This window comes from Macaca fascicularis, chromosome 16, assembly GCF_037993035.2.
Source record: "Macaca fascicularis isolate 582-1 chromosome 16, T2T-MFA8v1.1".
In the NCBI taxonomy this organism is placed as follows: Eukaryota; Metazoa; Chordata; class Mammalia; order Primates; family Cercopithecidae; genus Macaca; species Macaca fascicularis.
Window position 1 is genome coordinate 19,393,840 of NC_088390.1, and position 27,000 is coordinate 19,420,839.

Genomic DNA, 27,000 nt, shown 5'->3' on the forward strand with positions numbered 1-27,000 from the left:
TTGTTGATTTAATTGTTGAAGTACTAAATCCTGCTTTCTGGTATACTGTAGCTTTTGTTATAAACTATTTAAAATCTCTATGTTTCTGTGTATTGAATGATGCCACCAGCATTGCTCCAGTTCATACTTACACGTAACTACTTTTTTCTTCATAACAATCCTGAGAAGCAGAATAGAACTTGATGTAATTAGCTTTAGTTCGTGGATGGGAAAACAGCACAAAGAAGGAAATAGCTTGGTCACTATTCCACAATTAACCAGTGACGGTACCATTCCAGAAATAATGTTTTGGTCCACCATGCTTGACCTTATTATTTGTGTACCTTCTTTGTGCTTTTTCTTCTTTGCCTTGAATATATATTCCTTTGAATGTTAAGCACATTTTTCTAAAGTAACATATAAGGTGACAGAAAAATTAGACACATTTGGACTTGGCTGGCAAAGAAGCTGCACCACGTAGCTTTACTTATCCCCTTTATCAGATAAGATGCTACAAGTTACCAAAAAAAAAAAAAAAAAAATCAACTTTAAAAAAACAAAATTTAAAAATGAAATAATAAGCAGAAATTGATTCTTTTGTAATTAGCAGTCCCGAGGTTCTGCTGAGCTGTATAATTCAGTGGCTTCATGGTACCATCAAAAAACCCTGATTCTTTGTACTAGGATGCAAAAGAAAACAATCCTTGTGCCTTCTGTCTCTCCTGGTGGCGGCCCAGATCGAACTGGGGAATACATCTGTAGAAAAAAGAGAAAACGGACTCACTTCTTCCACCTCTCTGTTCTCCCATCCTCAGCGTGTCCACATTGCCCGTTTCTAGGTTAATGAATGGCAAAAGGAAGGGGCTACCCTGATTAGCTTATAGACTAATTAGGACTTTCCCCTGACTTCGAGCTGGGATCATTTTACCTGAGCACGGCTATGCAGAGGAAGTAGACACTCAGTCCAAATTGGTTCTCTGACCTGAGGAAGATGTGGGCAATGGATTTGGGGTGGCAGTTTATATACCCCTGGAAGTGGTGCTGCAAGAAGCTGCCCACAGCCACATTGCCAAGATAATCTATTAGAAACTAGGGGTAAAGGAGAAGTGCCAACTTGTTATTGTCAGATGACTTCTCTTTTGGATGACGATCCAGTTTCTTATTTACAGAGTCTTCTGGAGTACTGCTAGTTGGTGACTTACGTTGGCAGCAGATGCTGGGACACTTTGCATAGCCTCCCCAGCATCTGTTTCACCCTCCTTTTTTGTGCCTCTTCCCTATGGTAGATGGGACACTGAACTAAGGCTTAGGGAATTTTGACCATTTAACTCTGTTTTCTTAATCTGTCTAACAGAGTTGTAATAAAGGTTAATGAGATAATATATATGAAAGCGCTCGAGTTAAGAAAAAATAGTATTGATTTGATTCACGGTTGAGCTGTCTTTGCTCCTAGAAAGACCTGTCCGTTCAAGACCAGCCTGACCAACATGGAGAAACCCCATCTCTACTAAAAATACAAAATTAGCTGGGCATGGTGGTGCATGCCTATAATCCCAGCTACTCTGGAGGCTGAGACAGGAGAATCACTTGAACTCGGGAGGTGGAGATTGCGGTGAGCCGAGATGGCACTGTTGTACTCCAGCCTGGGCAACAAGGGCGAAACTCTGTCTCAAAAAAAAAAAAAAAAAAACCACTCTGCACAGAAAAATGTTAAGTATAATCTATAGTTAAATATATGCATGGCTGTGAACAGAGTTCAATGTGAAAAAGATAGATTTGCACAAGTATCCACAGGCTTGTGATTCACAGGCTTTGGAGACATCGAGTATTTGCACAGCTCATCCACCTGCTCAGGATTTTTCAATAGATATGACTTGCGGAGGAGAGGGAAAGGGATGGATAGGTGACCCAATGAAAGAGATACAAGATGAGAGTTGTACATTTTTGTCTAATAAGTATTTTCATTTTCATTTTGTTTATTTTCTTTTTAGCCCCAACAGTACTTACTGATGTTGATCCTAAAACCAAGGTGATGCAAGAAGAAATTTTTGGACCAGTTCTTCCAATAGTGCCTGTGAAAAATGTAGATGAGGCCATAGATTTCATAAATGAACGTGAAAAGCCTCTGGCTCTCTATGTGTTTTCACATAACCATAAGGTAAGCTTTAGCGAGAACAGCTCACTAGCATAAGCGACTATCAAGAGTCATGTTCCTCTTTGGGAGGCCGAGACGGGCGGATCACGAGGTCAGGAGATCGAGACCATCCTGGCTAACACGGTGAAACCCCGTCTCTACTAAAAAATACAAAAAACTAGCCGGGCGAGGTGGCGGGCGCCTGTAGTCCCAGCTACTCGGGAGGCTGAGGCCGGAGAATGGCGTGAACCCGGGAGGCGGAGCTTGCAGTGAGCTGAGATCCGGCCACTGCACTCCAGCCTGGGTGACAGAGCGAGACTCCGTCTCAAAAAAAAAAAAAAAAAAAAGAGTCATGTTCCTTCTTTGCTGTAAAACAATGTGGAAAACAATGTGAAACAATGATGGTTTCTTCTGTCATATCAGAGTCCACTAAGTGAAGTTGTGTTCCTAGGTTGCTGTCTTGGTTTATGAGGCTCTGGGGTTATCACAGCATCCGTTTCCCCTCCTCCCTCGGGTTAGATCTGAGTCTGCAGGGTTGAGTGTCGCAAGGTTTTTGATTCACAAACACCTCCTGTATAATTGGAAGACTTATATGTGCCAGCATTAAATACTTTTCTGATGTTAATCCACAGGGCGTTGTCGAATAAGAGCCTGCACAAAATGACATTCACACCCACTGTGTGGGACTAAGACCCCGACACTGTCACATAAATGGTTGTGATATGATGGATTTTAGTTTCTCACGTGACGCTAGCTTCTTGTTAGAGTGGTGGAACCGCATCACCTGGTTGAGCAGTTCTGCCACTTTCTGCATGGCTCACTCATTCATGTCACTAGGGGACCAGCTGCTACTAAGAGACAGTGGCCCAAATGTTTTCGGGAGAACTTCTGATGGTAACGTGTAGATAGTCGTGTGACAGCTTTTGGAGCTTGTGAGGCTATTGAGATACAGATAGCTACAGGTATTTGAGTGAGACCAAATGTGTGGGGCTCAGTAAAGGCTGGGTTATTAACAAAACCATGGTTTGACATTTAAAACCATGGATAACATGGGCAGGAAGGAACCTTCCTGCCAGGGTTCCTTCCGGCTGGCCAGGGTACAGGTCAGGTGTGGAGCACTTCCCAGCAGTGGGTCACCTGAGGTCACTACAGTCCAGACAGGAAGAACTGTCAAGGGCTTGCTGGCCCCCAAGGGAAATGACATTTACTAGTCAAGTGTTCTTGTGCTTTTCTGGGCCTTAGGCCAAACAACCATTTATTTCTTAAAAAATAGGATGCTAAATCTAAAGTCTTAAATATTTTCACATTTCATAAAGACTAAATCATACCTATTAATCATTTGTTATAATGTAGAGCAGAGATAAGAAAGAAATAATAACAGTGTTTAAAACTGGAATATAGTCTAAGCTGTCCCCTTACAAAGAGCCTTTTGCTGCTGTGTTGGGGAGTACACCTCTAGGTTGTGGCTGAGTAGGCCCAGAGGTTGGGAGCTGCCTCCCTTTGTGCACGGGATGTGTGTCTGAGAGGTTGGGTATCAGTCACTTTGCAAAACTAACCACAGTTGAGGTTGTTTGTCTATCTGGCACGGTGTCCCCAAACTCAAGAATTTTCACTGACACAAAGCCAGAATGTGCATGCTTTGAGCTCATAACTCTGAGCACACAGCCCTCTGTGTGGTGGGGCCATGAGTGTTCCCTGAGGGGCAACTTCACTGACCTGGATGCCTTTGGTCTGTCCTCAGCTCATCAAACGGATGATTGATGAGACATCCAGCGGAGGTGTCACAGGCAATGACGTCATTATGCACTTCACGCTCAACTCTTTCCCCTTTGGAGGAGTGGGTGAGTCTTTATTTTCTCCTGCTCGTAGTAGATATTTCAAAAGCACCACCATTTCATGAGTGGATTGTGCGGGCTGTTGAATTAGCCAGCTGTTGCGTACCCTGGGTGTCCTGTCCTGAGGGAGGCCTTTCCTGGTCACCCAGTTGACTGGTTTTCCTGCTTCCCCACCCACCCCTGCAGTACAGGATGAATGTCCTGGCACTCTTTCTGTCAGCAGCACTGACTGACCGCAGCTGTAATCATTACGTTGTTCACTTTATTGTCCCGCCGCATTTAGGAGATTTGGGAACCAAGAGTCAGGTCTCAAATTAAGAAGGTCTCTCTGTGTGGTTTTTTTTTTTTAAATGAGGTAACTAATGAAAGGTTCCGAATACCAGAAACAGACAGAAGGTAGAGGGGTTTTCTAACGCGCCTTTGTTTTCTGCTCAGTTCTTACCTGCATTGTTCCCCGGCCCTTTGTTTGGAGGAGCAGCCTCTCCTGGAATTGTTTTGTGATTTGAGTAAAATGAGACTCCCCCTGTTCTAGAGAGGAGGGGCAGAAAGAAATTCATTCCAAGGGAAGCTCTGTGGACATAGCCTGATCCTTGCTGTTCCCTTTAGAACGTGACCTGCCTCCCTCTCCCACATGGGAGATGACCGACTCAGTGTTTTATTTCTCCTTTGGAACCTAGGCTAGGTGGGCTTTTCTACTATCTAATAGAGATATTACAAAATAGCCAATATGCAAACATTGTCATAACAAAAACCCAACCATAAAAGCCCCTGTCTTAAAGCCCTTTTCTATCCTCTCCCTTTGTAATACCGGAAGTCATTTGCTCCATGGGATGCGATGGCCCAGCTAGGCAGGACCGTCTGTTTCTGGTTAAAGAAACCTTGTCCTATGACCAAGGAGCCTTGACCTACAGCCACAGGTCCTTGTCTAGGAGGTAAACATATTGCCAGCACCCAGCACAGTGACTGACATGGGTGAGGGACAGGCAGGAAGAGGCCAAATCGGTAGGTATTGCCAGATCCAAATTGGAAATGGTGGTGGCTTGTAGAGGGTGGTGGCAGGGGAGGTAGTGGAAAGGGAAGGGGTTATTTTTGGGATCAAGCAGCAGGATTTGCTGATGGAGTGAATGCTGGAGGAGGGGGTGAATGAAAGAGGATGACTCCTGGGATTTTGGCTGGAGTAACCAATAGTTTTGTAGCCCAGATGCTTAAAAGATTGGACTCCGTTGTCTCTAGTTCCTCAGCTCACCGCATAGGATCCTGGCATCCACTGTGCTAGTGCAGTAATCAGCTCGGTAATTGTTCCATATGGTGTCTCCAGTGCCTTCTAATTGCAAATCTAAGTGACTTGGGTTCAGTCCCTGTCCCTACTTGACCAGGTAGCCTGTGGCATCATTGACTATACCATCTTATTTAAAACAAAACACGACTGGGCGCAGTGGCTCATGCCTGTAATCCCAGCACTTTGGGAGGCCGAAGTGGGCAGATCACTTGAGGTCAGGAGTTCCAGACCAGCCTGGCCAACATGGTGAAACCTTGTCTTTACTGAAAATACAAAAATTAGCTGGGTGTGCTGGCACACACCTGTAGTCCCAGCTACTCAGGAGGCTGAGGCAGAAGAATCACTTGAACCCGGGAGGCGGAGGTTGCAGTGAGCTGAGATTGCACCACTGCACTCCAACCTGGTGACAGAGCAAGACTCTGTCTCAAAAAATAAAATAAAATAAATAAATAAATAACAAAATAAAATAAGCAACCTATTATGTACCCACAAAAGTTAAAAATGCAAAAAGAAGATGCAAAAGAAAAACAGGTTTACTGTCTTAGCAAATTTCAGGCATATAATACATTATTATAGTGGCCATGCTGTAAAAAAATAAAAGTAAGACAAGCCTTGACCCCCAAATGTAAAAAGAATACAGGCTTTTTAAGAAAAGTTGGAAAAGATAGAAGAGCCCAAAGAATAAACATTTACATTACCCGTAACCCCACTATGTAAAGATAACTGGTATATATCTTGCACATATATGCATACACATATACACAGACACCTGAATATTCTATGCAAAAAGGTATCATAGTATATATTGTTCTCTACCCTGTATGTGACAGGATAGTGTGACACTTTTCCTATGTCAGTATTCTTGCATGTGATAATTTTAGTAACTGCATACTTTTCCATCATATGAATGTGGCATATTTATGTAACCAGTTCCCAGTATTAGAGTTTTGTGATTTCAATTTTTTTGGTATTATGATTCTTATATAATGTCTCTTTAGACACACTCTGATTATTTCTTTAGGAAAAATGTCTACAAGTGTAATTACTCTGTTAAAAGGGCTTATACAATTTTCCAAATTGAAAAAAATGCTTTTTTCTTCTAATTCTCAAAGTAATATAGACACAGCGGCAAAAAGTCTGAACAGTTAAACTTTAAGGAAAAATGTAATAATCTCCCAGGTATAAACACTATTAATATTTTGGCATATAGTTTAGATTTTTCTTTTTCTTTCTTTTTTTTTTTTTTTTTTTTTTTTTTTTTGAGACTGAGTCTCCCTCTGTCACCTAAGCTGGAGTGCGGTGGTGTGATCTCAGCTCATTGCAACCTCCGACTGCTGGGTTCAAGTAATTCTCCTGACTCAGCCTCCCAAGTAGCTGGAGCTACAGATGTGTGCCACCATGCCCAGCTAATTTTTGTATTTTTCGTAGAGACAGGGTTTTGCATGTTAGCCAGCCTGGTCTCAAACTTCTGGGCTCAAGAGAGCCACTTGCCTTGGCCTCCCACAGTGCTGGGATTACAGGCGTGAGCCATCGCACCCAGCTTAGGTTTTTCTTTAGAAATGCTTACCTTTAAGGCTTTTGATACATATTTCAAGTGTCTTTGCAGATTTCTGCCACTTTACATTCCCATGAACATTATATGAGTGTTTACTTCCTTATATCCCCAGTTCTGGATTATTCCATTATTAACTTTCTAGACAGAAAGAAAAGGGTCTCATTTTAATTTGTACTCCTTTGATTATTAGTGAGTTTGAATTTTTTTTTTTTTAGCACTCCCATTAATTTTCTATTTATGTCCTTTGATATTTTTGCTGTGTTCACATCTTCCTTATTAGCCTTTAAATAGCCTTTTTTATAAGTCAGAAAATCCTCAGTCCTATCTGTAACACATATCCCTTTCCAGATTTTAATTTTTCTTTTAATTTTATCTATGATTTGAAGCATTTATTTATTTAGAGACAGAGTCTCATTCTGTCACCCAGGCTGGAGTGCAGTGGCGCGATCTTGGTTCACTGTAACCTCTGCCTCCTTGCTTCAAACAATTCTCCTGCCCCAGCCTCCCAAGTAGCTGGGATTACAGGCACCCAACACCACTCCTGCCTAATTTTTGTATTTTTAGTAGAGATAGGGTCTCACCATGTTGGCCAGGCTGGTCCCCAACTCCTGGTCTCAGGTGATCCACCTGCCTCAGCCTCCCAAAGTGCTGGGATTACAGGCATGAGCCACCGCGCCTCACCTAAGCCTGTGTGGCTTTTTGTTTTTTGGTTTCTGATTTGGAAAGTAGGCTTAGAAAAGCTTTCCCTATTTCAGTATTATATAAATATCATCTGCAGGCTGGGTGCAGTGGCACACACCTGTAATCCCAGCACTTTGGGAGGCCAAGGCATCTGGCTAACATGGTGAAACCCTGTCTCTACTAAAAATACAAAAAATTAGCCGGGTGTGGCGGCACCGTCTGTAATCCCAGCTCCTCAGGAGGCTGAGGCAGGAGAATCACTTGAACCCTGGAGGCAGAGGTTGCAGTGAGCAAAGATTGCACCACTGCACTCCAGCTTGGGCAACAGAACGAGACTCTGTCTCAAAAAAATAAAAAATAAATAAATAAATAAATAATAAATATCTGTAGTTTCCCTCCCTCGCTCCCTCCCTTCCATCCTTCCTTCCTTTTAACCATGGAGTTGGCCAGTCGCGGTGGCTAACACCTATAATCCCAGCACTTTGGGAGGCCAAGGCAGGGGGTATCACTTGAGGTCAGAATCTTGAGACCAGCCTGGCCAACGTGGTGAAAACCCGTCTCCACTAAAAATACCAAAAAAATTAGCTGGGCATCGTGGCTTGCACGTGTAGTCCCAGCTACTTGGGAGGCTGAGGCAGTAGAATCGTGTGAACCTGGGAGGCAGAGGCTTCAGTGAGCCAAGATCATGCCACTGCACTCCAGCCTGGGCAACAGAGTGAGACACTGTCTCAAAACAAAAACAAAAACAAAAAAGCACCATGGAGTTCACTTTAGAATGCATATGCCGCGTGATGTAATAATGTGCCTTTTTTTTTTTTTTTTTTTTTTGAGACGGAGTCTTGCTCTGCCGCCCAGGCTGGAGTGCAGTGGCCGGATCTCAGCTCACTGCAAGCTCCGCCTCCTGGGTTTACGCCATTCTCCTGCCTCAGCCTCCCGAGTTGCTGGGACTACAGGCGCCCGCCACCTCGCCCGGCTAGTTTTTGTATTTTTTAGTAGAGATGGGGTTTCACCGTGTCAGCCAGGATGGTCTCGATCTCCTGACCTCGTGATCTGCCCGTCTCGGCCTCCCAAAGTGCTGGGATTACAGGCTTGAGCCACTGTGCCTGGCGCCTTTTTTTTTTTTTTTTCTTCAAAGAGTAAACTAGTTATGCTGGCACCATTTTTTGAAATTATCATCCTCATACCTACAGTACTCAATAAAAACACGTTTAGGTCATTCTTAGGGTTTTTTCATTGGTTGCATTATCTTTCTGGTTTGTTTTTTCCGTGGGCCGGTACCACAGTTTCAATGACAGTAGTTGTACCGTTAGCTTTATAAGTGACATTTAGTAAGTGCTTATTATATGCCAGGTACTGCGGTTGAATCCATGCCTTTTCTTTTCTTTTTTGAGATGGGGTCTTACTCTGTCACCCAGGCTAATACAGTGGTACAATCACGGCTCACTGCAGCCTCAACCTCTTGGGCTCAAACAATCTTCCCGCCCTAGCCTACTGAGTAGCTGGGACTACAGGGGTGAACCACCATGCCTGGCTAATTAAAAACATTTTTTTGTATAGAGACTGGGTCTCAGTATGTTGCCCAGGCTGGTCTTGAATTCCTGGGCTCAAGCAATCCTCCCACCTCAGCCTCAAGCAATCCTCCCACCTCAGCCTCCCAATGTGCTGGGATTACGGGTGTGAGCCACTGCGACTGGCCAAATGCACACATTTTAGAGACAGACAACTAATGAGTAGTTAAGCCAAGAAATGAGCCAAAGTTGTCTGGCTCCAAACCCCACATATTCAATCCAGTAGCTTGCTCTGTAGGACACAGCACTATTTCAAAATCTAAGAGTAAAAGCTCCTCGTTTTTATTGCTTTTCAGTGTTTTCTTGCTTGTTCTTATCTAAATTTGTTTTTCCAGATGATCTTTGGAATCACTACCTCCTCCTATTTAAAAAAAAAACCAAAACCTTCTGAAATCCCCTGGGATTTTGATTAAAATTGATTTAAACTTAAATTATTTTGGGAAGAATTTATCTCTTTAAAATGTGGAGTCTTAATGGGAATATGTTATATCATCTCTTCATTTATATAACCCTTTTATATCTTTGAATAAAACTACCTTGGTTATGTTGGTTATGTCTTTGGCTCGCCCCTCCCTCATTCTTTTTTTTTTTTTTTGAGGCGGAGTCTCGCTCTCGCCCAGGCTGCAGTGCAGTGGCGCAACCTCAGCTCACTGCAACCTCCACCTCCTGGATTCAAGCAATTCTCCTGCCTTAGCTTCCAAAGTAGCTGGGACTACAGGCGTGCGCCACCATGTCTGACTAATTTTTGTATTTTTAGTAGAGACAGGATTTCACCATGTTGGCCAGGATGGTCTTGATCTCTTAACCTTGTGATCCGCCCACCTTGGCCTCCCAAAGTGCTGGGATTACAGACGTGAGCCACTGCGCCCAGTCCCCTCCCTCATTCTTTACCCTCCCTCAGTGTCAGGTTTTCTCAGGGTCTTGTCCTTGGGTCTCTTCTCACACCAGGCCTGCTTCATGAATGATTCTTTCCTGCAACCTGGCCTTGGTAAACTGCTCCCTGGCCTCTGGTCACCTGTGTCTTACATCACACATGCCATTCCCTCTGCCCAGCTCACACTGCTCCCCTTTGTGCCTGTCAGTCTGTTGTACACACAGAGTTAGAGAAATGAAAACTGTCACAGAGCATGGCTTCGTGGAGGGCAGAGATTTACACTTGCTTGTTATCACCCAGCTGTGCAACCCTGCCGCCCTGTCTTACTTTCTACAGCCTTAGAGAAAGCAAGTGGGTCAGTGGGGCCATGGATGACTGAAGCCATGGGAAGGGATGCTGGGAATGAAAGGATGGTGGGAAGAGAGCACATGTAGCATTGAGAGTCTGATCCAGGTTCGGGTTCTGGCTTTGCCACTTACCAGCCATGTGACCCTGGGCAGGTTAACTGACTCCATAAGCTCCCTTTCCCTCTCTGGAAATGAGGCTGCTGATAATTCACCAGGTGGGATTGTGGTGAGAATTATCTTAAGAGAATGATTTAAAGTCTTAGCACAGTCCCTGGCATAAATGAGAGCCACAGCTCTAGAAGAGGTGCAAGTCCTTGTCTTGCTCGTGGAAAGCATCCTGTTTGACAAGGACATTGACTTTTCCAGGGAAGTTGGTAAGGACTCCCTGAGAAGAGATACTTCAGCTGGCAGAGTTCAGTGGGGGCTCCCAGGCAGCAGGGAGTACATGTGAGCTTTGGCTGTTGTTAGACAGAAGTAGCTTGCATCATCTACAATGAAGCTTGTTTTGTCTGTTCCCTTTATTTCAGGTTCCAGTGGGATGGGAGCTTATCACGGAAAACATAGTTTCGATACTTTTTCTCATCAGCGTCCCTGTTTATTAAAAAGTTTGAAGAGAGAAGGTGCTAACAAACTCAGATATCCTCCCAACAGCCAGTCAAAGGTGGATTGGGGAAAATTTTTTCTCTTGAGACGGTTCAACAAAGAAAAACTCGGTCTCCTGGTGCTCACTTTCCTGGGCATTGTAGCCGCTGTGCTGGTCAAGGTGAGTCCCTATTACCCATGAGTGCCATTCTGTCTGGTCCTGGCCCAATGGCTGCCAGATGCTTATTCTAGCAGGACTCTACATTAGCTTGTAGAGTGTAAGACAGGGTCAGTGAACCACAGCCTGCTGGCCAGCTACCTCTTTTTGTCACTAAAGTTATTGGAACACAGCCACACCCACTTGTTTACTAATCATCCACAGCTGCTTTCATGGGATGGTGACAGAGCTGAGTAGTTGCAACAGAGGCTGAAAGGCCCTTAAAGCCTAAATTATTACAGAAAAGTTTGCTAATCTCTGGTCTAAGAGGTTAAAACAGTGTAGAACTTGATTGCAGAATTCTGACCTATCTGATCAAAGGGTTAGCCCTTTGATCCTTCTGGTATTGGACTTTCCTTGTCACTTACAGCTTTGTTCTTTTTTTTTTTTTTTTTTTTTTTTTTTCCTTTGAGGAGTCTCACTCTTTTGCCCAGGCTGGAGTGCAGTGGCACAATCTTGGCTTACTGCAACCTCTGCCTCCCGGGTTCAAGCAATTCTCCTGCCTCAGCTTGCTAAGTAGTGGGGACTACAGGTGCCTGCCAGCCTCAGCTTCCCTAGTAGCTGGGGTAGCATGGCGCCAGCCACCATGCCCAACTAATTTTTGTATTTTTAGTAAAGACGGAGTTTCACTACACTGGCCAGGCTGGTCTCGAACTCCTGACCTCAGGTGATCCACCTGGGCCTCCCAAAGTGCTGGGATTACAGGCATGAGCCACCACGCCTGGCCAGCTTTGTTCCTGAATGTGCATGAAATCAGCTTGCCACGGAGATGGAGGCAAGAACTCTGGTGCAACAGCTTTGGTGAGGGATATTTTATTAGGCTTGAATGTTTTTCCACCAAAGTTGACTACCTGATAAAGTTTATCTTTTGTGATTAATCATTATAGAGATGGGCTTGCAAAGAGGCCCTCATGATAGCTGCCTTCTCAAAGCAGTTTGCATATTTTGAGGTGAAAGAGGAAATCCATAATTAAAGTTAAGATGGAATGACGAACACAGTTGTGTCTGTGGCACCCTCAGCCGTTCAGCTGAGGATGTAACGTTGAAAATATTGACCATATCAGTGAAGAATGGGCTTGGAAAAGGCAATGGTAATAGCTGTGTTTATATTTTGTTTAAAATTTGAAAGGGGGCTGGGTGCAGTGGCTCACGCCTGTAATCCCAACACTTTAGGAGGCTGAGGCGGGTGAATCATGAGGTCAGGAGTTCAAGACCAGCCTGACCAATATGGTGAAACCCCGTCTCTACTAAAAATACAAAAAATTAGCCGGGCATGGTGGCGCGCAACTGTAGTCCCAGCTGCTCGGGAGGCTGAGGCAGGAGAATCACTTGAACCTGGGAGGCGGAGGTGGCAGTGAGCGGAGATAGTGCCACTGCACTCCAGCCTGGGCGACAGAGCGAGACTCCATCTCAAAAAAAAAAGAAAAAAAAAAATTTGAAAGGGGATTGGCTCGTCTTACAGTATCCTAGCCTTAGTGGAGTTGGAGATACCAGTTGCATTTGAAATCGTTTGGGTTTTCTCAGAAATACCAAGCTGTGCTGAGGAGAAAGGCCCTGTTGATTTTTCTGGTAGTTCACAGACTGCGTTGGTCCAGTAAGCAGAGATGAACACCAGATTTCAAAACCCAGCCCTGTCTGTTAAGAGTGAGGTAGGAACTTTTTGTTTTCTTTCTATATGTAAGGTGGGCCAAGTTGGGGTATGTTTTCTAGGGTTTGTTTTTTTTTTTGCTACAGTTGGAGGCTTAGGGGTTATTGAAAAAAGAATGGGCCGGACACAGTGGCTCACGCCTGTAATCCTAGCACTTTGGGAGGTCGAGGCCTGAGTTTAGGAGTTTGAGAACAGTCTGGCAACACAGTGAAACCCCGTCTCTACTTTAAAAAATTAGTTGGGCATGGCGGCGTGCGCCTGTAGTCCCAGCTACTCAGGAGGCTGAGGCAGGAGAATCGCTTGAACCCAGGAGGCAGAGATTGCAGTGAGCCGAGATTGTGCGACTGACTGCACTACAGCCTGGGTGACAGAGCGAGACTCCGTCTCCCAAAAAAAAAAAAAAAAAAAAGAGAGGAAAGAATGTTTAACTTACTTATCTCTAGACATTTTGGACCTGGGCTCAGAGTGTCAGGGTGTTAAAACTCCACTTATCCACAGTTTTAAAAGGGCGAGGCAACTTGCTAGGAATCTAAGAGAAATGTGCAGAGGCGATGGCTTAGCTGCGTCCAGGTGAAGCATATATTATTTCTAGGAAAAGGGCAGCCAAGTGTGAGCCTCATTTCTCCTCCCCTTCTACTCAGCTCTCCTAGGGGAAGTGTCAGCTGACTAATTCAGACTTGTCACCATCTGGGCACTGAACTCTTTGTGTCGTAATTTAAGAATTTTTTTTTTTTTTTTTTTGAGACGGAGTCTCGCTCTGTCGCCCAGGCTGGAGTGCAGTAGCCGGATCTCAGCTCACTGCAAGCTCCGCCTCCCGGGTTCACGCCATTCTCCTGCCTCAGCCTCCCGAGTAGCCGGGACTACAGGCGCCCGCCACCACGACCGGCTAGTTTTTTGTATTTTTTTTTTTAGTAGAGACAGGGTTTCACCGTGTTAGCCAGGATAGTCTCTATCTCCTGACCTCGTGATCCGCCCGCCTCGGCCTCCCAAAGTGCTGGGATTACAGGCTTGAGCCACTGCGCCCGGCCCCCAATTTAAGAATATTTTTAAAGTCACTGTGTAGTTGTGATTTGTTTTCATTTTTAAAAAAGGTTTGACTTTGGAATTCATGGCAGCAAATGTCGTGACATCAAGGTGTAGTATACAATTTAGGGGCTACTTTCTTCTCTGCCTTCCTGAGGCTGGAGGTGTGGTCGGAAGCTTACTTGGGTCTCTGGTCAATATCTGCCTCTCTTGTTCTTTTCCCAAGACCTTGGTTCCTCAGCCTGATAATGCGACTTGGTTGGGATAGAATATTTTAGCCTCATGGAAAATATGGAGGCCCAGGCTGAGTCTGCATTCTCCACGCTTACCAAACCCCCAAGAAGCCTCCCTCAGGTGCAGCGCACTCTGCCAGGCAGGTTCGCGTTCCCAAAGGGTTTCTCTGTGAGGGTCTAGAGAAGCAGCAATATATAAAAGCAGCGGCAATATATAAAATCTTTAGCAGGAACAAGAAAATGTGATTTGATTCTTGGCTTAATGACCTTGGGCAAGGCCTTTTCTGAGCTCCTCCTTTGGCCTCAGCTTGCTCATCTACAGGATGAGGGAGTAGGTGTCAGTGATTCTCCAGGCCACTTCCAACCCTCCCTCTCAATTCTCATTACTATTACTTGTTAATATTTCTTCGGATTCAGTCTGGAACTAGGTAGAGATTTGGTTTTCTTTTCTGCTTTGCTGCTTTTCTGCTCCTCTCTGAGCTTTTAATCCTCTTTTTATCAAATTGCCTTTTATTTTAAATAAATGGCTTTGAATCTGTACTGTATATTTGCCTGAAGAGTCTATTTATTGTAATTACATTTTTCTGAAATGGTTTTTATGTACTTAATAGTTTCCTTATTTTGTTTCACCCTTGGATTTTATTTTATTAACTACCTTACTAGAATTAGAAGGGATTTAGAGCGTAAGTACTGTACACAAAGTAAAGTTCCAATAAAGCTTATAAGCTACAGAAGGCATTGTGGGAGATGTGGGTTTTAAAAGGTTGAGAAACATAGGAGGTTAATGTTGATAAATTTCATTAGGCCTTTGACAACTAAATATGACATTTGAACCTTGAGATTGCAGCAACCCTTCCTCAGTCTTCAACAGGAAGGATTAAATTCAGTACCACTTTTGAATTTTAGAAACAAAATTGTTTACCAGTTTTTGAATTCCATGTAGAGACTTTAGCTTCCTACTGAACATGCCAGGATAAGAAGTTAGTACTCTCATCTTCTGTCTCTACTCTAACATTAGCTAATTGACAGTGGACAGAATATAGCCTCCATTATCACGTAGTCTCGCTATTATTGTTATTTTTTTTTTTTTGAGGAAGGGCGTAATCCTTTAGCCCAAACCACGCTTCCTAGGCTTCCTAGGGATATGTAGTCCTTTTTTGTACAATGCCTGTAGAGTCTCTTCAGACAGGAGGTATCTGAGTCCCAGTGCTGAGCTTGTGTTGCAAGGCTGATTGTGGGTAGGTTTTTAAAGCAGCTGAGTAAACTGGATCCCTTTTTCCTCTCTCCAGGCTGGATATTACTGAAGAATGATCCCGTTCAACCTCCTAGTGCCTCTACTGAATTATTCCTCTTTTAAATGGTTAATGAACCAATACTTTTTAAATCCTACCAAAAATAGTAAGAAAATATGCAAACACACTGTGATCAAACTCAAAAGTCATTGCCATTCATCATTAATAAAACTTGCCATTTCAACCAAATCCCAACATTCCCTAATAGCATATTCAGGGAACCTGCCTTAAATTGTGCTTATCTAAATCTTGGAGCTTTGAGCTAGGGGAGGAGAATGTATTAGACTAAATACAAACTTTAAGGGAGTCTCAGAACCTACTTAGTGAATCCTTCCATCCAGGTAATGGCACTGCCCACCTCCTGCCCCTGCTACCACCATCACTGTATGAAGCTTTCAAGAGCCTGGTGCTTCCCAGGGCTACCAGCAGTCCTCTGTAGTCAGAGAGGTGAGGTCAGATGGTATCGGTTCCCTGTGAGATTTCAGGCACTAAAACCCTATGTGGGGGAGGGAGGGGTTACTCTTCCTCCAATGGGACTCAGGGACTTGACCTCCAGGAGTCAGGCCCCTGGTCAGAAGTGCCATCTCACCAGTGGTCTTCATTCTCCCTCATTCATGCTCCATCATCCTGTGTTCTGTTTAGTTGCAACAATCTCTTGTGACTAATATCACTCAAAGCATCTTGTAAATCCTAGGGCTTCCTGGAAGTTAGTTGCCAAAGTCATGCAAGCATCACCTGTCATTCTTGTGTTGGAGTTACAGAATTCTACATCTTATAAAACCTAACTGGCATTTTAAAAATACTGTAGCCGGACATGGTGGCTCATGCCTGTAATCCCAGCACTTTGGGAGGCCGAGGTGGGAGGATTGCTTGAGTCCAGGAATTTGAGACCTGCCTGGACCCCATAGTGAGACCTCATCTCTACCAAAAAGTAAAAATAAGCTAGATGTGGTGGCATGAGCCTGTGCTCAGGAGGCTGAAGCATGAGGATCGATTGAGCCTGCAAGGCCAAGGCTGCGGTGGGCTGTGATTGCACCACTGCCCTTCAGCTTGGGCAACAGAGCAAGACCCTGTCTCCCAAACAAAAAATACTGTCATAAAAGTACTTACACGAATCCTCTCTCAGGACCCGAAGGTTGCAGGTTAGTAGGTCTTCAAGGACAAATCTGTAAGTTTCTTATTTCTGTAGCACAGTGCAAGTAAAATTTCACTTTTTTAAACTATAGAGAGATCCCTTTCTGAATAGCCTACAGAACTGAAAGTGAGGGAACCATTGCCTCTCGCAGACAAAGAGGCGTTGGATATTAGGACTTTGGGGTTTGAGAGCTGCACGGGGCAGACAGTTGGTGGATGGTCTGGACGCGAAGCGAGTAAGCCACTGCAATTGGTCGTACTGAAGGGGATGGATGGCAAAAGGATCCCCTGAGCAAGTCAGAAGTTACTCTCATCAGTCGTCCACGGCCACAACCTGAGGTACTCAGCTGAGTGGACAAGGCTGAAGAAGAGGCCTGCGGAACGCAGTGTTACCTGCCGGACGGGGCAGGGCAGGCAGGGCCATGCCCTGGGGCTCCTGACTGCAGAGACGCGTCCCCACACTCAAAAAGACTCAGCTCACTCAATGACAGAATGTAATTTACTTTATAGAATGTATAATCAACTTTGTTGAATAATTTGTTCTATTAAGGCTGTCTAAAGTACGTGATGTCTTCATCATAGCATGAAGTGTCGAGAATTCATAACTAGCCCAGTTTAGGAAAAAGCTGCTTAAAACTGGCTCTAAGAGAGTAATCATAAAATACCTTAGATAAAATTGCATTATGGAATTTTCATTGAGTATGTTTAAATTACTGGCTTGTCTACTAATACATATCTGCTTCAAAATGAACATCTTTCATAAAATTGGCATCAATTTTAATGACGTTCCTGGTGTGGAACCTCAGATGTTCCCTATTGGAGATAATCCTTGGGTTATAAATTCTCCCCAACTATAAATCCTTTTATGTCTTTATCATAGATGGTGTTTGTCAACTTTTTTTGGTCATGCTTTCTCATTTTAAAATTCTTAGCCGAGAAGATTTTCTCAAACCTCATGGTTCTGCTGTGTGTGTTGGGGGTGGTGGTTAGTAGCTGTAGTAAATAGGTTTTTCCAATGGCGTCCTCTTACCCCCAGCTGCTGATCTAGAACAACTGTAAGCATATTCGTAGAACGCTAATCCCACAAGATTTTACACACAAAAATGATCCTGCCGCAGGTCCTGTATACCACTGGCTTGTAAAGCACATCAGCAAACTAAAGGACACAGGTCCTTCGGAACCTCTGAAGTGCTAGTATGTGCAGTTCCCAGACTTCCTTGACCGTGGAGCCGTTTCCCTTAACACCTGTTAACCGTGGACCACACTTGGGCAAACAGTGCCTTAGAGTCTGGAATTGCTTCCATGATGACTTTGCTGTGCCCTGTTCCTACTTGTTTTCTGCCCTTATTTATATCACGTCACTACTAGAAGAAAAAGTACAGTAAGAACAAGTGTTTCTCAAAGTCTGTGATAAATGAAAATGCTGATGGAATGAAAGAACTGGAGAAAAGGGGAAGAAGGGTATATGGACAGCCACCGCCCTGGTCAGGGTCTCACAGCACCTGTATCTGCTGGGGGCACACAGGAGTTGCCCGGACAGAACCCACTGGCCCCGTTCTCAGAGCTTCACAGAGGCTTCATGACAGACTTGAGCCTCAGGCTGTGCCTAGGAAACGTGTAATCTTTAATGTAACAGTGGTTTTGGTGATTGTATCCGCAGTCTCCCATTTGAAGCCATTTACATTATTCATTATAGTGGCAGTCCCTGGACTCTGACTCGTGCAGTTGGCTGATGTCTTCTACAGAGCAATCCAGGCCAGAGAAGAAAACTCCAGCTTGACCAGAACAGAACTGTGAAGTCCGCTCTGTTCAGACCCCTCTGAGTGTCACCACAAGGAATCAGCCAAAGTTCTTTTTCTGAGGAGTCGTTCAAAGTGTCCTCCTGCACTGGACCCCATTGGCGCTTTTGCAGGGGAGACCGTGGTGTGTTTGGGTACCGGGGACAGCCACTCCTGGCTTTCTGTTTCCAAGCTGCTTTGCTAGTGCCTGGTGGCTAGGATCCTGACCGCGAGCCCCACCAGCAGTGTGGCTGACGCCGCCCCCAGAGCAGCCCCACGGCGGATGACCAGCTGTTTCACTGACAGTCTGCTGGCAGGAGCTGAAAGGGTGTGGGCCTCCTCTGGAGTCCTGAAGAGGTCCACGTGGCAATCAGACCTTGAATACGTTGTCAAGGTAATGCCAGGGGAACTCCCTGTAGCCACTGTGGAAGCAAACAGGAGCAAACTCAGCAGGTCAGGGGTCAGAGGGAGAGCTTTGGCCTTGGAATCAGAAAACCTAGATTAACCACCTGGCTGTGTTTGTTACACCTCACAAGGGACAATGCCTATACAATAGAAAAATACCTGCTTTATCTGCTTTGCAAGCAAGATCAGAGGAGGGGATATGCAGGAAAGCGTCTTAAACTGAATTTCACATGCAGATAAGGCTTACTACTGAGATCTGGTGAGGAGTGTTCTTGTCGGTGCTTGGCCCTGTGATGATCTGTGGCTTCAGAAGCACATGGGAAACACAATCGTGTCTTACTGTATTCTCTCATGACACCTGACACTCCCAGAGTTTTAGCTGCCTCACTACTGCCCTGATCAAGGATTAGCCCAGGATGGATGAGGTCACGGAGACATCATCTTCCTGAGCTTTGGGCCATTTGCACACACACCTGGCACTCAGGACCAGCCGTGGGGCAGAGCTGGGGCCATCACTTCATGACATGGACATTGGGCATAAACCAGAGAGATGCTTGTCTGCCTGAGGAGGTGGAGAGAGGTAGGTAGCAGGTGCCCCCCCAAAGCCGGTGAGTCAGCCGGGCTCCCCGGAGGTTAAAAGTTGGCTTTTCATCTTGAGCAGAATTCAGTGGGGGAGATCATGAGCTTTAGAGTCCGACGGGTTGATGCTCAGATCTTATGTCTGGCCTTTACAAGTTGTGGGATGAGGGAGGAAATACCTGAGTTCTTTCAGCCTCACTTCCTCATCTGAAAATGGGCATACATCTAGTTGCCTCTTAAGGCCAAAGACTTGACGTAGGGCCTGGTACTTGCATGCCTGCTAGACAATAAATGATGATGTTGTCTTCCTGGTGCTTAGGACATCATTTTCATAATGGAAGAAAAACAGCTTTGGCTTGTACAGTTTCCAATTGCATGAGGCACAGAGGGCAGACAGGAGCAACATGCCACTGACATTTCTATGTGTACCAAAGTAGAAGCAGCCGTGACAGCATTACCTGAAGACAGGACTGCTTTCTCAGGCCCAGGTCTGGGTGCAGTGCTGTCTGCTCTCTGCTGCTGCTGCTGGCCTGAGTGTTTCTTCGCCTAAAGGAGAAAGAACTCGCTTGGGTCAACTGCCAGCTCAGCAGTTCACGCCTTCACCGCTGGCCTCGCATTCACTGTTTTTAAAGCATTGCAAGCTGAAGCAGCACATGTGCCTGTATTCATAGTTGGTGGGGCTTTTAGAAAGTATCATTTTAAGGCTGGGCGTGGTGGCTCACACTTGTAATCCCAGCACTTTGGGAGGCCGAGGCGGTGGATCGCTTGAGCTCAGGAGTTCAAGGCCAGCCTGGGCAATATAGTGAAACCTGTCTCTACCAAAAATACTAAAAAAGTAGCTGTGTGTGGTGGCACATGTCTGTAGTCCTAGCTACTCAGGAGGCTGAGGCAGGAGAATGTCAGCCCTGAGAGGCAGAGGTTGCATTGAGCCAAGATCGCGCCACTACACTCCATCCTGGGCAACAGAGCGATACTCCATCTCAAATAAATACATGTATCATGTTAAATATCTGTTTATCCGGCATCTTAAGTGTCAGGATGACTTTTTCTGTGCACAGAGGCAGAACCACACTCTGATGATATTCAGGGTCTTTGAGAGAACACTGCTTCTGTGCTCTGCTTGCAGACTGAGTCGTGCCTTCGCTGTGCCTGAGATGCAAAGGCTGCCCTGCCCTGTTTAAAAAGGACATCAAAGAGGATGGTGGGCAGGGTGGTTTTATTACCCCTTCCAAAGTCAAGGCACACGCTCGGGGGTTCATCCGGGTTCAGACTGGTTTGAGTTCTTTGTGTTTGTTTGGTTTTCCACAGATGGGGCTGTCTAAGGAAGGTTTTTGGTTTTGTTTCTGTGTATAACCGCAGAGCGTGCTTCTTATCCTGGCCAACTACAGTGACAGGAGCCACTGTTGAGGCTCAGGTGGCCCCTCTGTAATCCCCCACAAAACACCTGCAGCTTATACCACGCTGCCGCCAAGTTCTCGTGTGTTCTGGGCATTTCTGGCTGAGTAGTCACTCTACCTGCTGGGGTCAGGTGCAGGATGTGTCCTGTGGCCAGGGGCAGCCGACCCACTTACCTCCTCTGCGGCAAGCTTCCAGTCCAGCCGGGCAGTATAGGCAACAAAGGCAGCAGTTGCCAGGAAGACACAGGCCAGCATGCCCAGCCAGAGGCCTGGAGGAGACAAGTGATGATGGGAACAGTGTCCGACCGACCACCCAGGCCCCTCCCGACTTCCTCACACCACATACCCATGATTCTCATTCTGACCAGAAAGGTCAGAAGGATGCCCAGTGGTAGGCCGATGATGTAGTAGGTGATGGCATTCACAGCGGCACCAAAGGCCTGCTTCCCAGTTCCTCTTAGGACTCCGCCATAGACACACTAGGAGGGGAGACAGAAATGGGCAAGAGGGTCGTGATGATGCGACTTTAAGAGCAGGTGTCATGCAGCAGGCACTTTGCTAAGCCGTTCGCATGGCATTGCTTCACTGAGTTCTCATAGCGCTGGATGGGCGCCCTTATCTCCCTTTCTTCGCCGAGGGTGGCTGTCCAAGACGAGTCGGATCACTTGTCCGTGTTACACAGAAGTAGTTGTGTTTTGAACACAACCCCACAGCACCCAGGCTTCACCACCATACCATATGGCCTCCCTAGAAAATAAAGGTAGAATTGGTGGCCAGCAACCAGTTGGTCCGGGAGACTGGACTACACATGGTATAGGGGTGGTGTGTTGGTTTCCTGTGGCTATGTAGCAAATTACTGCAAACGTAGTGGCTTAAAAATAACATAAATTTGGGCCGGGCACGGTGGCTCATGCCTGTAATCCCAGTACTTTAGGAGGCTGAGGAGGGCAGATCACTTGAGGTCAGGAGTTCAAGACCAGCCTGGCCAACATGGTGAAACCCCGTCTCTAAAAATACAAAAATTAGCCAGGCAAGGTGGCGCTGTAATCCCAGCTACTTGGGAGGCTGAGGCATGAGAATTGCTTGAACCTAGGATGTGCCACTGCACTCTAGCCTGGGGGACAGAGCGAGACTTGGTCACACACACACACACACACGCAAATTTATTCTTTTACAGTTCTGGAGGTTAGAAGTTTGAATTGGGTCTCACTGTGCCAAAATCAAGAGCTGGTTCCTTACGAAGGCCCTAGCTGAGAATGTTTCTCTGCTTTTTCTAGCTTCTAGAATTCCTTCTGTATTCATTGGCTGGTGGCCCCACATCACTCCAGCCTCTGCTTCCAGCCTCACATCTCCTCTGATCCTCCTGCCTCCCTCTTCTAAGGACCCTTGTATTTACATTGGGCCCGCTTGGATGACCCCGGATAATCCCCCATCTCCAGATTCTTAATCGCACCCGCAAAGTCCTCACAGGTTCTGGGGATTACAATGTGAACTTTGAAACTTGGGGGCCATTATTTTGCCTAGCACACATGGCAGACAGTGGTGGTTAGCTTATTCCATATGAGACAAGCAGCCCTCACAAACTGCAGTCTGTGATTATGTCTCATCTGGAAGACGAGAATTGCTTTGGAAAAAGTACTGTTTCTTTCATTAGCCTCATTTTCCCAACATGATTCCAGATCTTCTGAACTACAGGCACAGCTCATCTTCAGTCAGGATTATTGGCCAATAGATACTTGGTTATTTTTATTTTGTTCCCATGAGAGGTGCGGAGTATTTTGTGGTTTGTACATATTTGAACAAGAGGTAATGCACTGGCGTTAGGAGATGTATGCCTCTTGAACTTTGAAATATGGTATGTATATTTCTGGTTATTATATGTCATGGCGTGATCTTTTTTGGCTAAAGAAAGACTTCTCCCAAATTATGACTGATGTACCCTGGACCAGTGTTTCTCAAATGGGGATGGCAATTTCTGGGATGTTTTTGTTGTAACAACTGTGGGGGTGTGGTGGGGGGAAAGTATTACCGTATCTAGTGGGTAGAGACCAGGGATGCTGCTAAACCTCCTGCAATGCTCAGGGGACCCCCCCCACCTCCCCCAAACAAAGAATTATCTGGTCTAAAGTGCCAGTAGTGCTGAGGTTGAGAAACTCTGATTTATAGCACTGGGAATTGAAGTGGCCATTTCAGTGGCAGGAAGGGCCAGTGGCTTTGCTAGCCTGAGGTTGTGGGCCTGTTTGGGAGAAACCATCAACCAGTGGACTAGGCGGGGATTTAAGAGGGAGTTTGATGAGATAAAACAGCCAAGGGAGTGGGGAGGTACTGATAAGGTCTCTACATATCCCAAGCCGACCAGAGGCTGTGCATACAGCATAGCAGAGACCAAGCCTCCCACATGTTCCCGGACAGTGGAGCCTGCCCACACAGGTGAAGAGACCAAGAGTACTCAGAAGAAAGTAAAAGCCAGGACTCACTTGAAAAAGCTGGAACTCTGAATGTGTCTCTAGCCCACACATGGATCTGTCAGCAGAGAATGGAAGCCTTGCTAGCTATCAGAGGTGTTGAGCACAATCTCTGACCAGTAATTGGCTTGAACACTAACCTCTGCAGACATTTTTAAGCCTAGAAAAATAGAACATTTTAAACTAGAGAGCTAGACTTAAAAATAAGAACAAGGGGAAAAAAACTGAGCAAGAAAGATCAGCAGCTGCATATTGTAGAGGAGACGGGAGTCACAGAATTAGTCTGTGCAAGTTACTTAACCAACACAATGACATTCCTTGGGTGTGAATCCCACATGCAGCATTCTCCAGGATAGGCCTGTGGTAGGCCACAAAACAAGTCTCAATAAACTAAAACAAATTTTTTTTAAGAGATGGAGTCTTGCTATGTTACCCTGGCTGGTCTTGAACTCCTAGGCTCAAGCAATGCTCTCATCTCAGGCTCCTGAGTACCTGGGACTACAGGCACGTGCCATCGTGCCTAGCAAATTTTGAAAGACTGAATTCATACAAAGTATGTTCTCTGGCCACAACAGAATTAAATTGGAGATGCTGACCAGAAATAAAACCCCAAATATTTGGAAATTAAATGCACTTCTAAACCATAAGTCAAAGAATAAATCACAAGAGAAATTTAAAAATATTTTGAACTTGAAAATTTTGAGGAACATCAAAATTTATTAGATGCAACTAAGGCAATGCTTAGAGGGAAATGTACAGCTTCAAATGCCTGTATCAGAAAAGGAGAAAGGTCTCAGATCAATGACCAATATTCTACCCTAAGAAGCTAGTAAAGAAGAACAAACTATACCTAAATAAAGTCAAAGGATAAGAATATAAAAGATTAGTGTGGGCCAGGCATGGTGGCTCACACCTGTAATCCCAGCACTTTGGGAGGCCAAGGCAGAAGGATTGCTTGAGGCCAGGAGTTAAGAGACCAACTTGGGCAATATAGCAATACCGTGTCTCTTTAAAAAAAAAAAAAAAATTAAAAGTTAAAAAATAAATAGATAAAAGATTAGCGTGAAATCATTGAAATAAACAGCAGAAGACTAAAAGATGCATCTATTTAAAAAACTACTTTTCAAGACAGTGTAAGATATAAATAGAAACAACAAAGTTAAGAAACAGCGGGGGATGAAGTTAAAGTTTTTATTAATTTTATCTGCTTGTTTTTGCAATCAGTATTTAGTTGTCATTAGTTTAAAAATAATGGATTATTAGCCGGGCACAGTGGCTCAGGTCTATAATCCCAGCACTTTGGGAGGCCAAAGCTGGTGGCTCACCTGAGGTCAGGAGTTCAAGACCAGCTTGGCCAACATGGTGAAATCCCATCTCTACTAATAATACAAAAATTAGCCAGGCATGGTGGCGAGCACCTGTAATCCCAGCTACTCGGGAGGCTGAGGCAGGAGAATCGCTTGAACCCGGAAGGTGGAGGTTGCAGTGAGCTGAGATCACACCATTGCACTCCAGCCTGGGCTACAAGAGCGAGACCCTGTCTCAAATAAATAATATTGCAAGCCTCATGGTAAGCTCAAAAACCTACAAAAGATACACAAAAAATAAAAAGTATACCACCAGAGAAAACCACCTTCACAAAAAGGAAGACAGGAAGGAAGGAAGAGAAGACCACCAAACCAGAAAATAAATAACAAAATGGCAGGACTAAGTCCTAACTTATCAATAATAACATTGAATGTAAATGAACTAAACTCTCTAGTTAAAAGACATAGAATGGCTCAGTGGATAAAAAACAAAACCCAATGATCTGTTGCCTACAAGAAGCACACTTTACCTACAAAGACACACATGGACTGAAAATAAAGAAATAGAAAAAGATATTGCATACAAATTGAAACCAGAAGTGATCAGGAGTAGCTTATACTTAGACAAAATAGATTTCAAGACAAAAACTATAAAAAGGGACAAGATCATTAGATAATGATAAAGGGGTCAATTCAGCAAGAGATTATAACATTTATAAATATATATGTACCCAACACTGGAGCACCCAGATATATAAAGCAGATGTTATTAGAACTAAAGGGAGAGATATATTTCAATAGAATAATAGCTAGAGATTTCAACATCCCACTTGCAGCACTGGACAGATCATCCAGACAGAAAGTCAACAAAGAAACATTGGACCTAATCTGCCTTATAGACCACATAGACCTAATAGATATTTACAAAAGATTTCATTCAAGTGCTGCAGATACACATTCTTCTCCTTAGCATATGGATCATTCTCAAGGACAGACCACATTTGAGTCACAAAACAAGTCTTAAAAATTTCAGAAAAAATTGAAATCATATCAGGTATTTTCTCTGACCACAGTGAAATAAAACTAGAAATCAATAATGAGGAACTTTGGAAACTAGACAAAAACATGGAAATTAATATGTTCCTGAATGATCAGTGGGTCAATGAAGAAATTAAGGAAATTTTTAAAATTTCTTGAAACAAATCATAATGGAAACAACATATCAAAACCTATGTGATACAATGAAAGCAGTACTAAGAGAGTTTATAGGAATAAGCACCTACATCAAAAAGTGGAAAAACATCAAATAAATAACCTAATGATGCATCTTAAAGAACTAGAAAAGCAAGAGCAAACCAAACCCAAAATTAGCAGAAGAAAAGAAAGAATAAAGGTCAGAGCAGAAATAAGTTAAATTGAAACAAACAGATCAAAAAAATACAAAAGATCAATGAAATGAAAAGTTGTTGTTTTGAAAAAATAAAATAGGCAAACCTTTAGCCAAAGGAAAAAAAGAGAAAAGATCAAAAATAAATAAAATCAGAAGGGAAAAAGGAGACATAACTAATACCAAGAAATGCAAAGGATCATTAAAGACTACTATGAGCAACTATATACCAATACATTGGAAAGTCTAGAAGAAATGGATAAATTCCTAAACACATACAACCTACCAAAATGCTACCATGAACAAATCTGAAACCTGAACAGACCAATAACAAATAATGAGATTGAAGCTGCAATAATAAGTCTCTTATCGTTTCTAGGCCTTTTGGCTAAGATCAAGTGTAATAGTAAGTCTCCTAGCAAAAAAAAGCCCAGGACCCAATGACGTCACTGCTGAATTTTACTAAACATAGGACCAATACCAGTCCTATTCAAACTCAGGAGGCTGAGGCAGAAGAATCGCTTGAACCTGGGAGGCAGAGGTTGCAGTGAGCCGAGATTGTGCCACTGCACTCCAGCCTGGGCAAAAGAGTGAGACTCCATCTCAAAAAAAAAAAAAGGATCATAAATCTAAGTGTAAGAAAGACTTAAAATTAAAACTTTTGAAAGAAAACAGAGGAGAAAATCTTTGTGACCTGAAGTTAGGCAGAGTTCTTATGTATAAAATAGCAAAAGCATAAGCCATAAAAGAAATTAAGGAATTGGACTACATTAAAAGTGAAAACTTTTGCAGCTCCGAAGATACCAATAAGAAAATGATTCAGTTAGGCCGGGCATGGTGGCTCACGCCTGTAATCCCAGCACTTTGGGAGGCCGAGACAGGTGGATCACGAGGTCAGGAGATCGAGACCATCCTGGCTAACATGGTGAAACCCCGTCTCTACTAAAAATACAAAAAATTAGTGGAGCGCAGTGGCGTTCGCCTGTAGTCCCAGCTACTCGGGAGGCTGAGGCAGGAGAATGGCGTGAACCCAGGAGGCGGAGCTTGCAGTGAGTCGAGATCGCGCCACTGCACTCCAGCCTGGGCGACAGAGCGAGACTGCACTCCAGCCTGGGCAACAGAGCGAGACTTCGTCTCAAAAAAAAAAAAGAAAATGGTTCAGTTAGGAAGAAAAAGTTCAAGAGACCTATTGTACAACATGATAACTATTGTATACTTGAAAATTGCTAAAAGTATATTTTAAATGTTCTCACCACAAGAAAATTAGAATTACGTAAGGTAATGCGTATGTTAATTAGCTT

General features: G+C 44.3%; 2 protein-coding genes and 1 pseudogene across 15 annotated transcripts in view; 2 read left to right on the forward strand and 1 right to left on the reverse strand.

The window, feature by feature from the left end:
* Positions 1-17,260, forward strand: part of ALDH3A2 (aldehyde dehydrogenase 3 family member A2) — a 28,662-nt gene extending 11,402 nt beyond the window's left edge. For 2 of the 5 annotated variants that reach the window (XM_065532871.1, XM_005583118.4), the window contains exons 8-12: positions 1,971-2,137; positions 3,855-3,954; positions 10,780-11,015; positions 12,576-12,700; positions 15,245-17,260. In XM_065532871.1, the coding sequence (XP_065388943.1) occupies positions 1,971-2,137; positions 3,855-3,954; positions 10,780-11,015; positions 12,576-12,659 (587 nt within the window). In that variant the 3' untranslated portion in view covers positions 12,660-12,700; positions 15,245-17,260. The remainder of the gene's footprint in view (positions 1-1,970; positions 2,138-3,854; positions 3,955-10,779; positions 11,016-12,575; positions 12,701-15,244) is intronic. The other 3 variants (XM_045375240.2, XM_074018803.1, XM_074018804.1) reach the window with 2 other exon arrangements.
* On the forward strand, positions 647-737 carry LOC123569621 (small nucleolar RNA SNORA31; annotated as a pseudogene).
* Positions 17,261-17,988: 728 nt separating the features above from the next.
* The window catches only part of SLC47A2 (solute carrier family 47 member 2), a 30,981-nt gene continuing 21,969 nt past the window's right edge, over positions 17,989-27,000 (reverse strand). For all 10 annotated transcript variants that reach the window (XR_012425358.1, XR_012425359.1, XR_012425357.1 and 7 more), the window contains 4 exons: positions 20,887-21,019; positions 20,715-20,809; positions 19,602-19,689; positions 17,989-18,581 (listed from right to left, as the gene is read on the reverse strand). Coding sequence is in view for 6 of the 10 variants with exons in the window: in XM_074018799.1 (XP_073874900.1) it covers positions 18,361-18,581; positions 19,602-19,689; positions 20,715-20,809; positions 20,887-21,019 (537 nt within the window). In the remaining 4 variants the exon portion in view is untranslated. The remainder of the gene's footprint in view (positions 18,582-19,601; positions 19,690-20,714; positions 20,810-20,886; positions 21,020-27,000) is intronic.